Raw genomic sequence first — 13,946 nt, forward strand, 5'->3', positions numbered from 1 at the left:
GTCTAGCATAAGGGCATCTGGCCAAGGGTGCAGATGGAAACTGAAACCGAATCTACTTTCAACATCTACCTACAGGGAAGACTTTTTTTCTAATTTACACAAAAGCAGTATGGTGTAGCACGGTTCTGTGTGTGGAAAACAAAAAGACATTTTACTGGGAAGATGGAGAAAGGCAAGAATTGGCTTATAAAAAGTTTATGAACCTTGTTAAGAAGTTTGACTCAGAAAGAATACCTTTTATAAAATTGCCCCCGTGATGACAATGTTTAAAGACGAACAGCGTCACCATTGTTGGATTCATTAACAAGTGGGGAAGTCAAGATACCCCGGATGAAACTGATGAGGAACTGAGCTGGGATGTCCTTCTTAAATTCTGACTAGTTGTGACAGCAACATTTGCAGTGTTGCTTATGTTGCCTTAAACTAAGGGTTTGCTTTCTTGTGCAGGCTGTACTTTGGTGAGAAGATCGGGCTATACTTTGCTTGGCTGGGATGGTACACTGGAATGCTGATTCCGGCAGCACTTGTTGGCTTGTGTGTGTTTTTCTATGGAATATTTACAATGAATGGAAGTCAAGTAAGGTAAGCTATTAATAGCTAATAATACTACTTTTTAAAACGTATTGGCCTTTATTCTGATTGGCAAAGCTTTATGATAATGCTGACTATGAAAAACAACTCATAGTTCTATAATTTATTTGCTGGGATTTTTTGAGGAGAAGAGAAAAGCACTATTTTTAAAAGGTCATTTCCATATTTTTATATGCAAATTTTCTTGGATATGTTCTAAGACTATTTCTCTGTATGCAAAATTTCTCTTTCCACTATATCTCACTTAATAATTCAACAATACAATGATAGTTTTATATCATTTACATTTCCAGAGTATTTGGTAGTCTAGAATGCCCTCTCACTACAGTAGTTTAGATAATCAAAATAACTACAATTCTTGAGGGCGACTGGGTGGCTCAGTGGGTTAAAGCCTCTGCCTTCGGCTCAGGTCATGATCCCAGGGTCCTGGGATGGAGTCCCACATCGGGCTCTCTGCTCCACGGGGAGTCTGCTTCCTCCTCCCTCTCTCTGCCTGCCTCTCTACCTACTTGTGATTTCTGTATGTCAGATAAATAAATAAAATTTAAAAAATAATAACTACAATTCTTTAAGCACTTAAAATATACAAAGAGCTTCCCAATAATGTTCTTGTTTTTTCATTTGATAGGAACTTTACCACCCTTGGAGACAAGTATTCCTCTGCAGATGAGGGAACCTTATGTAGTTAGAGATGTCTGAACAAAATATCTGTAGGACATAAATCCTGCTCTAAGCAATCTTCTCTCCTGAAAACATAAAATCACTTTTTACTTTCTTCTTTTTCTCTATAAGAACAAATAAGTATTTTAGTATCCACTTATGGTATCAAGATGGTAGGAAAAGGGGTGCCTGAGTGGCTCAGTGGTTAAAGCCTCTGCCTTCAGCTCAGGTCATGATCCCAGGGGCCTGAGATTGAGCCTCACACCTGGCTCTCTGCTCAGCAGGGAGCCTGCCTCCTCCTCCTCTCTCTGCGCCTGCCTCTCTGCCTACTTGTGATCTGTCAAATAAATACAAATCTTTAAAAAAAAAAAAAAAAAAGATGGTAGTAAAATAAGGTTTGACAAAAATCAAGCATTTATGAGAATGGTGATTCTACTGTTAAAGTTGAAATGACTCAAGATTTGGGTGGAGGAACGATACATTACTATTCAGCAGATCCAAGGCTCACCCCTGGGCATTAATGAATCCTCATAATAAATGTCCTATTTAATCTATACAAGGATATCACCAAGTTCAGGCTTGTATGATATAATTCAAAACATGTAAAACACTTCTCCCCTCCTTTAAAGCTCAGCACTTTTTTCTCCTGTGGTCCATCTTTTAACCATGACCTTATTACTGGGTAGTAATCATGGCAATTAACAGGATCATAAAAATAATTTCCTTGAGTTTTCTCTAAATAAATATATATATAATATACCCATGTGTACAGTTAACAATTTGCCTGAAAATGAAATACTTCCATTGTCCTAGAGTTAAATCCAGTTCCATAACCAGCAACCTTGATTGGTGTCTTAGTATCCCCTTGCTCTCCATGAACGCCAAATGATAATTAGTTTGAAAACAAAGAAACACCTACTGTTCAAACACATTTCATCTAGTCATAGGTTTATTTCAGAGTTTTGCAAACTTACTACCACTTTGGAAGGCAGCATCTTCCTAAACAAACTTGTTCCCAGTGGAAACACCCATCCCTCTTTGGGCATTTCTCTGTAGGCTGTTAAATCAGTAACTTCTGAGGCTAAGAAAACAGGTTGTGATTTGAAGTTATAATGTGTTTTGAAAAGAAAAGCACTTTTTTGGACTACTTTTTAATTCTGTTTCTATGAATTCAGCTTTTTTTTTTTTTTTTAAGATTTTATTTATTTATTTGATGGACAGACATCACAAGTAGGTAGAGAGGCAGGCAGAGAGAGAGGAGGAAGCAGGCTCCCTGTAGAGCAGAGAGCCCAATGCAGGGCTGCATCCCAGGACCCTGGGATCATGACCTGAGCCGAAGGCAGAGGCTTTAACCCACTGAGCCACCCAGGTGCCGTAAATTTGGCTTTTTAAAAGATTCACTTTAAAGGAATACCATACAATATTTTTTCCTTTGGCTTATCTCACTTAGTTTAATAGCCTCAGGGTCCAACCACGTTGTCACAAATGGCAGGATTTCCTTCTTTCTCAAGGCTGAATATCCTATTTTATTTGTGTGTATATACACACACATACCACATCTTCTTCATCCATTCATCCATCTGTGGGCACTTAAGTTGTTTACATAGCGTGGCTATTGTTAAGTAATGCTACAGTGAGCATAAGAATGCCAATACCACTTCAAGGTCCTGTTTTCATTTCCTTTGGATACACACTTAGAACTGGGATTGCTGGATCATATGGTAATCCTATTTTTTAATGTTTTGAGGAACCTCCATACTGATTTTCATAGTGGCTGCACCAATTTACATTCCCATCAGCAGGGCTCTGATTATAAGTATCCTAACAGGTGATACCTCACTGTGACTTTGTTTTGCATTACGCTGATGATTAATGATGTTGGTCTTCTTTTTATGTACCTGTTGACTTATAGATCTTTGGGACAAAAAAAAAAAAGATCTATTCAGTTTCTCTGTCCATTTTTAAAATCAAATTGCTTATTTTTCTGTTACTGGATTATATGAGTTCTTTATATATTTTGGATATTAACCCCTTATCAGATATATGTTTTATTAGTATTTGCTCCCATTCTGTAGGTTCTCTTTTTGTTTTGTTGGTGGGTTTCTTTGCTATGTTTGCTGCAGTCCATCTCACTTGTTTATTTTTGCTTTGGTTGCCTTTGTTTTTGGTGTCAAATACTAAAAATCAGTGGAAAGGCCAATTTCAAAGAGTTTATCCCCTCTATGTTTTCTTCTAGGATTTTTATGGTTTCGGTCTTAAATTTAAGTCTTTAATCCATTCTGAGTTAATTTTTACATATAGTATAAGAAAGGAGTTTAGTTTCATTCTTTTACATGTGGATATCCAATTTTCCCAATACCATTTATTGAAGAGATTATCCTTTTTCCATCGTATATTTTGGCCTCTTTGTCAAAAATTGACCACATATACATGGGTTTGTTTCTGGGTTCTGTATTCTGTTCTATGGATCTATGGGTCTATTTTCATGCCAATACCATATTGTTTTGATTACTATTGCTTTATAATATTATTTGAAACCAGGAGGTATCATGCCTCCCATTTTGTTCTTCTTCCTCAAGATTGCTTTGGCTACTTAGGATTTGTTATGTTCTGTACAAATTTTAGGATTGCTTTTTCTATTTCTGTGAAAATACCATTGAAATCTTGATAGAGATTGCATTGAATTTGTAGATGTCTTTTAGTAACATAGACATTTCAACAGTATTATTTCTTCCAATCCATGAGCACAAAATACCTTCCCATTTATTTGTGTCTTTTTCAATTTCTTTCATCAATGTCTTAGTTTTCAATGTATTGATCTTTTACCTCGTCAGTTGAATTTAGCCCTTAATTATTTTATTCTTTTTAGTGCAATTGTAAATGGAACTGTTTCCTTTTTCTCTTTTGGATAGTTTATTGTTAGTGTGTAGAGATGCTACTGATACTTGTATATTGATTTTATATTCTGCAAATTTATTGAATTCACTTATTAGTTCTAACAGTGTTTTTGGTACTCTTCAAGGTCTTAGAAAACCACACTTATTTTTTAAATTTTTATTTATTTTTTTTAATTTAAATTTAATTAACCAACATATAGTCCATCAGTTTCATACGTAGAATTCAGTAATTTGTCAATCACGTATCACAGTGCTCATCACATCACATACCCTATTTAATGCCCTTTCCCCACACACACACCTCCATTCCAACAACCCTCAGTTTCTTTCCCATAGTTAAGAGTCTCTCATGGTTTGTCTACCTCTCTGATTTCTTCTGTAGGGAAAGGGAGGGAAAACAGAATGTGGAGAAATCTGGGGAAAACACTGTTTTAAAATGAATTGATAGAGACATAAAATGATTTTTAGATGGATAGCTACTGTTCAAGTTGGTTCCATGGAGAACATATTCTTAAAAAAGTTTTACTATGTGATGTAGACTCCTTCCTCTACCTCTACAAAGCCGAAAATAAACAAAAGGCAATGAAAGGAATAGTTTTGCCATTCCTATTGATTTATGTACCAACAAAGTGAATTAGACTCTTTGCATATAAGTATCTTTAGTACAAGGAGTGTTTTAAAAGGCATTAGCAAACTCTTTTCTTCAGTGCTTTATGGTATTATATTACTGCTACTCTGTCACACTATAATTAACATCTTGTCAGACTTTCTATTCTAAACCAAGATAAGCATCACTGAATATCTTGACTTTCAAAATTTCATGGGACTGTAATTTTCTATTCAAGGTGTCAGACATAGTTAAGTCATGGCTAGGTTGTAGGTGTTGTCATGGCAGGTCAGGGGAGGACACAGGGCTTTTATTTAGCATTGCTTTGTTTTAGAATTATTTTATTAAGCTCTTTTTTTATGACAAGGTAACAATATGCTTAAAAGCTGAAGACTAGGTTGTGTTTATTATGTTTCTATCAACTATGTTCATGTAAACTAAGGTCATATTTCTTAATTGCCCTGTAGTTAATTGTAAAACTATGCAGCGATCAAGTTGTAGATTATTACTCTATGAATATGTGCATATGTGTATTTACATGTGTTCATTGGTCTTACCTAACCAAATGTGGTCAGATGTTCACCTAGCAGAGCATATATCATAGGAATATGAAAATGAACAAGCAGGCAGATCAAATGGTTTTCCAGGTCTAAGGTAAAGAACAGAAGCCCCAGCTCTCTGGTCCATTCTTTCTTCTTTGCCATTAGAACTCCCTGAGAAATTTAAGTTATCATCAGCATCAGATCTGCTTTTCAAAATCTGTTGAGTCATAAAGGACTTCTCTAACCCTCTCCTGACAACATCCTTAGCAATGAAGTCTGTCTAGTGCCTATGATGTTCCAGGCACAGTATCAATATCCCTTATGTAATACCCCAGTTAGATATTATCTCCATCTAGAGATGAAGAAATTGATCCTCAGAGAGGTAAGTGACTTGGTCAGGGGAATGTATGTAATAAGTGGTCAGCTAAGTTTTAAACCTTTATTGGATTTTTTTAAGTTGTGGAAAGAACACTTGACATTAGATTTACCCTCCACACATTTTTAAGTGCACACTACAGTATTGTTAACTCCAGGCACAATGTCACACAACAGATTTCTAGAGTTTATTCATATTGTATAACTGCAACTTTATACCTGTTGAATAGCAACTCCCAATTTCCCCCTCACTTACCCTCTGGCAACCATGATTCTATCCTGTTTCTATGAATTTGACTATTTTAAACACTTAATATATGTAAACTCATGCATCATTTATCCTGTGCTTGCTTATTTCACTTAGCATAGTGTCCTCCAGGTTCATTCAATACAATGAACATGGGAGTGCAGATATCTCTTCTAGATCCTAGTTTCTGTCCTTTTAGTTATATACCCAGAAGTGGGATTGCTTTCCATAGTGGCTGCACCATTTCATAGTCCCACCAAGAGTGTACAAATGTCCCAAAATCTCCACATCTTTGCCAACACATGTTATGTTTGTTTTGATTTGTTTAGTAATAGCAATCCTAACAGATATAGAGTAATATATTGTGATTTGATTTACTTTTCCCTGATGATTATATCTGATTCTAAAATCATGTTTTCCTCACGCTTTCATACTACCTTCCCTAAGACCACTTTCACAGTTTCACATTTCCTCAAAATAGACATCACCAAGCATCCTCTTCTCTTCTTGTCATGTTAACAGAATCACAGGAAACATCAAGACCTGGGAGCAGGTCCAGCCATCTACTCCCAAAAGGACAAATCACTCCCTACTCCCATGATCTTAAGTTGGTGGTAATTATTATTTCCTTTGAATCAGTCCTTGATGTGTATATCTACTAATAGATATAAAAGGAAAGAAAGCCACAACTGAAGTGGCAGTTTATATTATCAGGCGGTGCAAACGAAGTGAAGAAACACTCTGGCTGTACACTCCCCCTCCCTCTAGTGGTTAACTTAAGTCAAAGAAATTTGTGATAGTATTCACTTCCTTTTTTAGACTACAAAATATGTTGTTAAAAGTTGTTTTTTTGTTGTTGTTGTTACATATCAAGTTGAACTTTGAACAACTTATAGAAAATGAGCATAATAATTCTGGAATCAAAAAATAGGACTCAGTCTAATGGCGTAGGATCCTAGACATGGTGCTTTCATAGGTTTGTACTTTTGTTTGACCCTGTGGGAGATGGAAAAAATGATGTGGTATAAAGTGACTCTAAGGGGCACCTTGGTGGCTCAGTGGGTTAAAGCCTCTGCCTTCGGCTCAGGTCATGATCCCAGGGTCCTGGGATCGAGCCCCGCATCGGACTCTATGCTTGGTGGGGAGCCTGCTTCCTCCTCTCTCTCTGCCTGCCTCTCTGCCTACTTCTGATCTCTCTCTTTAAAAAAAAAGAAAAGAAAAAAAAAAGTGACTCTAACACTTTTAGTATGAGATTTCAATGTAGGACATACTGTGTCATTCTTGAAACAGAGTGAATTATGAAATTTTAATCAAAATTTCCTTCAAGGGCTGTGTTAATTTTTGTTCCTATAAATTAATGGTAAAACTAAGAGGAGGTATAAACTTTTTTTCTTTTTTGATCTTTTAATATGAGTGTTTTACTTGCTTTTCTTCTAATTCATATAAATGTCCTGATTACTAGCAGGATGATGTCTGTGAGAATTGGAGAATTACAGTATTAGACCTTTAAGATTATCATCACCATTAATAAACTAATTTTATAAGAAAGTTCCTTTTATTTTTTTGTTTTTTATTTGCCAGGTTTTTTTTTTTCCTCAAGTACAATTAACAGACAGTGTAATATAGTTTCAAGTGTACAATAAAAAGATTCATCAGTTCTATACATTACTCAGGGCTTTTTATGAGACATGTACTCTTAATTCCCTTCATTGGAAAGTTGCTTTTAATATGAAATAAATCTTTCTCTTTTAGATATGTTACAGTTGATGGGGAACTGCACCTCGAATCACAAAAACCTAAACTTGGGTCCCTGAGGTACTTCTTGTTAGCTGTATGACCTTGAGCAAATTACTTAAATTAATCGTCAGTTTCCTCTTAGTTTTGGAGACAAGTACCATTGCAGGAGATTGCAGTGTGGACCAGACCTAACGAACATGCCCATTTTAAAGTTCTGTATTACTATATGGTATTATTACTTACTATTTATTCCTGCTTTGGAGTGAGATTTGAAATACATATACATTATTTTTTGCTTCATTTGAGTATATGTATTTTTGAAAGCAGTAAATCATGCTGTAAACCCTGACAATTAAACTTGTATTACTTATTAAGCAGCTGTATTTCCAGATATATTTTCAAAATCCTTTAAATTACTTTCAACATTTCCAAAGCAGATTTAATTAAAAAGCATTTTTTAGAAGTTACTAAGTGGGAAAGGGACACTTATGACAGAAAAAAGGCACAAAACATTTTAAAAATATGTTGCTGTGAACTCTCAGGCTGGGAAGCCTTTGAGAAATTGTTATTGGTGTCCACCTCATATAACAAAGTCATCTGTAATGGATGCTGAGACCTTTAAAATGTAATAGGTATATAAAACCAAAAAGACAAATATTAGACAATTTAATTCTCATAGAGAATATAACACATATTAAGTAAATAAGAACTGTCTTATCATCATGACTGTGTGTCAAGACCCTGCAAAAAAATCAACCCCTCATATTTCCAGTGAACATAATGTCTCCATTGACTCTAGTGGGAGCTATGAAGTTGTGTGAATTACGGATGCTGTTCATTTTAGTGATTCGAAAGCTGTGAGATTCAGGAGAAAGGTCAATAGACTTGAGAAATCAGAATATTCAGATTTGGTTCAGCTCAGCCATTTCCAAGCTGTGAGTTTGGTTAAAACTCCCTTGGGTGTTCCTCACCAGAGTATCCTGAGTGCCATGAAATCCTGTGTTAACTGTCTTTGCAGCAAAGTCCCACAAGTGTCTCGTAAGTACAAAGTGTGGCCTATTATCATTACAGTATCCTAGCAGAGACTTCTAAAAACAAAGAAGCAAACACAAATCTCTGTTTTCACAAATATCCTAAAAATTTGAGTTGGAGCCACACAAATTCTTCCTTATCTGTTCATCACTCCCACTGTATCCATTTCTTCTTTTCCTATCTGCCTTGCGGCTTCCCACAAGATTGCCAGAGGGGCTAAGCGCCTCTTATATGTGGAGGTTCATGCCTTCTTTTTCTCCTTTGGTTTCTCAAGCCAAGAAATTTGCAAGGCCACCGAAGTCTTCATGTGCCCTCTCTGTGACAAGAACTGTTCACTGCAGAGACTCAACGAAAGCTGTATCTACGCCAAGGTAAGTGTGGACCCTCACATTCTCCTTCCTGAAGCAGATAGTAAAAAGTCCTCCAAACAAACTTAAGTGTTCCCAAGAGTTTCAACAATCAGTAACAATGACAACTGTCTAGTCTGTCACTCTGCTGCCATTAAAAAATGAGTGCATTTTTATTTGAATATTTTGTTCTTCCAGTGCTTTTATAACAGATCACTGTCATAGGAGACATAAACTTGCACTTGGAATGACAGCTAGATTTTATTAAGGAGAAGACGATGGTTTCCATTACTAATGATTACGTTTGTAACTTCCATGAACATTCATCACAATACTTTTAATTTTACGAGAAAAACAAACAACATACTAAAATTCTCAGGTTGCTGCCCATTAGAATGGTTTTTTTTTTAACTTTTGAATCCCAAGCCATACATTTGAGCAAATAATTAAATCAATACCTTTGGATTTAGAGCCTAGACATCAGACTGTTTTAAATTTTCCCAAGTGATTCCAATGTGCATACAAGTTTGAGAAACTGAATTTTGCAGTGATTACTGTTCATTATTAAAACAGCTTTATTGAAGTATAATTAACAAATATAATATACACACACTTAAAATGTATTAATTAATACACTTTGATATTATATATGCATCTGTGAAACCATCACTACAATCAAGGTAATGAATATGGAATCACTTCCAAAACTGTCCTCATGGTCTCTTGTAATCCTGGCCTCCCAACCCTCCCCAGTTCCACTCCTGTGCCCAGACAACCAACTACTTTCTGAATAGATAAGTTGGTATTTTCTGGGCTTTTATGTAAATGGGATCATACAGTGTATGGGGTGTGTGTGTGTGTGTGTGTGTGTGTGTGTTTTCTGGCTCCTTTCACAGCACAATTATTTTGAGATTCATCCATGCTGTAACACTTACCGGTAGATCGTTTCTCTTTATTGCTGAATAGTATTGCATTACACAGCTATACCAGAATTTTTCTATCCATTCCTCTACTAATGGACCCATGGGCTGTTTTGAGTTACCGTTTTACATAAAGCTGCTCTGAACATTTGTCTATAAATCTCCATATAGACGGGCACTGTTATTTCTCTTGGGTAAAAACCCAAGAGTAAAATGACAAGATTATATGACAGGTGGGTGTTTAATCTTCTGAGAAACTGCCAAAATGTTTTCCCAAGTATTTATGCCACTTGACATTCCCATCCTCAGTATGTGAGAGTTTCAGCCTTGTGTACACTCACTAATCCTCAGGATGGCCAGTTTTTTAAATTCTAACTATTCTCATAAATGTATAGAGATGTTGTGATTTAGTTACTTGGAAATAATATGGACATTTTGGATCTTGCTTTTAAGGTTTGTGAGCTGGGTTCATAGCAATACTGTAACCAGCACAAAATTTTCCCCACAATGATAGCAAGATCTGTCTGTGTACAGTACCTGATGCAGCATAAATGAAGGATTTCCAGTCCGGCTGGTGGGAATGGGCATACTGGTACTCATGCAAGGTGGTTCTTTCCTTGTAGGTCTCCTCACAGACATGCTCACTGGGCACTATTTGGGGTGCCCCTATCTGCATCCTGTGAACTCTTTTAGTGTGATAACCTGAGGCAATCCTAATGCTCACCTCACTTATTTCCCACTTCTCAGAAATCATTGCCCTTCTTGCCCCATATCTACTGTCTTGAAATCTGTTGCTTATGTATTTCATTCATTCTTTGGTTGTCTCCAGAATGGGGTAAAATCAATCTTTGTTAGCCCATCATGTTCAGAAGTAGAGGTCTCTATACAATTAATTTTGACAAAACAGGGTATAAAATCAGAAATCACTCGATATCCTACTATGAAGCCAGAACTTATGAAAATTAGCTTCGGACTTATTTATTGTGAATGTAAACCATGAGGAAAATCTGTTTTATTTTCAGTTTAATTTCTAAAAGTATGCTTAGTTTTGAATCATTTTGAATGTTTCCATAAAGATGTCTTGTTTGGGGAAGCATTTTCTCAATACTTTTTGCAAAAGCCAAGCATACTAAAGTCATTAGGTGTATGCATACACCTGCATACATACATACATGCCCTTCTCCTAACCTGTGCATTTCAAGGATATATGACAGCCTTAGAGATACCAGCAAATCTATATATATATATATGTTATTTCTACTTTTACTTGTACATATTTAATAAAACACCCTAGCAGTATCTGAATTCTAAAAATAAGAAACATTCCCAATGACAGAGGGATAAAGAAATTATCCAAGGAAACACTAAGTATAGAGGGTTTTTGTCATTATATAATATCTATATCCCTCCTTTTCTTGGTTAAAAAAAAGAGTATGTATAGAGACATGTATGACTAAGAAAGAATTCACTTAATAACTATTATAAGGAAGGTGGAAAGGTACCTGGCAGAGAAGACTATTACCTTCTGGAACAACGCAAGAAAAAAATCCCACCAGGATGAAATATTTAATATCTATTGTATTTTTTCTTCTGACTAAGATAAAATGCAGCTACTTGTTTTACACCTTAAAATCAGAATTACTCTTCCTTTATTGATGGAACTAACATTCTTTTGGAATATCAGTTTGTATATTTAAACATCTAGAAGTTACTTGATGGACAGTGTTTGAAAAAAAGAATAGATTATTACCAAAGAAACAGGCAAATCAATCTAAGATCACCTAGCCACATCATCTAGAAACTTGTTAATTTCTTATGGAATCCATCACCACTTTGGACAAGAAACAGAAAATTAAGTGTCATGTTATTGAAAAGTATGTGTGTCTACACATAATTATTTTCTTAATAATTTTAGGAATGTGTTCCATAGAACAAAATTGGTCCCATCACGTGATAAAATTCATATTTAAGTAATTAACATATTTTAACATTAGTTTAACATTTAAACATATTAACATCATTTTTAATATTTACAACCATGATAATTAAAAATGTTTTCCAACTAAGTAATTCAGTGATATTTGCACATTCACTAAAAGCATCTGACACCAATAATGTCAATTTGCATTATGCTAAGCTTTCTCATTTTAGGTGAGATCATTAGAAGGGTTTTGCTTTGTTTTTTCGTATCATTTTAAAAGTGATTCTGACCTTGAGGTCAGCTTTATTTATAACAGTTATTAGTTTCTGGGCTTTTTTTCTTTTTTTTTTAATTTGCTCAGTAAACATTTACTCAATACCAAGTATGGGCCTCAGACCATACACCAATATTGATACTACACAGAAATAAGACAGGCTATTTTTTTCTTTTAAGAAACTTCATGAAAAAGTTCATGTAGGAATCACATAGGACATGTGTTAAGTAGATTCCTGGGCCCCACGTCCTACAATTCTTAGGCTTGCAGGCTTAGAATTCTGCAGGCTTAACATGCAGGCTTAGAATTCTGCATGTTAACAAGATCCTTAGGTGATTCCTCCAAAAGATACCACATATTGCTCTAAATAATAATTGGTCAGGAACAGGGAGGAGGTTGGGCATGGACTACTGCCATGTTTGATGCAGCTTGTGTTGAGGTCCAGTGGACATGGGTGGTTACACAGAGTTTGCCCTGTCCAAGAATTAAGGACTTAGGAAGTGAGAGAGGCCTGAACTCTAGCCTAAATTCCAACTCCTTGCTGCCCTTCCCCCCCACTTCCCACAGAATAGCCTGACATGCAGGGTTGAATCTGCCCAAGAAGTGCTTTGTTCTCCTTGGCCTAGAACAGCTTTAATGGAATGTAAATGAGAGTTTCCAGAAGCTAATGTGATCCTAAACCCATCATACAATTTTAGAGACAGACCTAGCAACTACAGTAGAAGAGATCAAGACTGTAATTTTCCAACCTAATAAGAAATTTACCCCTTTAAACAATATCTACATTTATTGATTTCCAGCCATACTCAGCTCCCCAAGAGAAATCAGATGTCAAACATAATGGAGAGTTTGTACTTAAACATAGTTTTGTTTGAGGCTTCGTTTGCTTCTGTCTTTATATATTATTCCTACTCACATCAACAGTGTTGAATAAAATGCTTGTCCGTAGGTCCCCCATGCATAAAGGCAAGCTATCTTTCTAGTAAAATAATTCATTGCAAATACACACCTGTAGATAGGACACACTTCCTTTTGCTTTTGGAAAAACCTGTTATGTTGCTTTGGGAATTTTCTTGAGATTTCATCTGGAACTTTTTTTACAGGCAAGAGTCTCTTTCCTAATAGACAGAAGGTCTTTCCTTCTTTGTTCTCCTGCCAGTTGCGCACAGTCGAAGTTGAGGCATCCATGCTATGCTTGACTCTTCCTTCTCCCTGTCCCCCATTTTCATACGACAGTTCAGGTATCAGTACCCTAAGTGCAACCCTCAGCACCTCCAGCTATTAATGCAGACTTCAAATTATCCTGAAGTCCGTGGCCTCTCACATATCTTAGCACATCCCACCTGTTATATCTTAGTGGCTCTAACACAACGATTTTATACTCCTCCTTAGGGTGAGTTCTGAAGTTTGTAACTCCTACTTTAGCTGTATCTCACATTAGGTATATGTAATCTCTCATTATATTAGTATTACACGTATACCTCCCTGTACCTCATGGATGTGCTTCTTTAAAAATTAATGCTTAATTTATTGAATAAAAAATAAATTCCTGAAAGATTTATGAAAAAAACTTAGAAGAAAAAAAAAAGACAAGCTTTTTTAAGGAAAATGTGACTTAAATTATGACAGAACATAGGCAACACAATTATTGGTAAGCATGGCTTTGTATTTGTCCCTTTTCTGAAAGCACTGTTGTTCCTGAAGCAGGGGGAGAGCCATGTTTTCCTGGTGACCTTTAAGTCCCCATGTGTAAGGTCTCTGTTCTAACACTCTAAGAGACTTTTTCCTGCACTGGG

At 35.9% G+C, this 13,946-nt stretch overlaps 1 protein-coding gene across 3 annotated transcripts in view; it reads left to right on the plus strand.

The window, feature by feature from the left end:
- ANO3 (anoctamin 3) overlaps positions 1-13,946 on the plus strand; it is a 418,943-nt gene that overhangs the window by 329,575 nt on the left and 75,422 nt on the right. For all 3 annotated transcript variants that reach the window (XM_059138525.1, XM_059138529.1, XM_059138531.1), the window contains 2 exons: positions 448-582; positions 8,963-9,059. In XM_059138525.1, the coding sequence (XP_058994508.1) occupies positions 448-582; positions 8,963-9,059 (232 nt within the window). The remainder of the gene's footprint in view (positions 1-447; positions 583-8,962; positions 9,060-13,946) is intronic.

Source organism: Mustela lutreola, chromosome 1 (assembly GCF_030435805.1).
Source record: "Mustela lutreola isolate mMusLut2 chromosome 1, mMusLut2.pri, whole genome shotgun sequence".
Classification (NCBI taxonomy): domain Eukaryota; kingdom Metazoa; phylum Chordata; class Mammalia; order Carnivora; family Mustelidae; genus Mustela; species Mustela lutreola.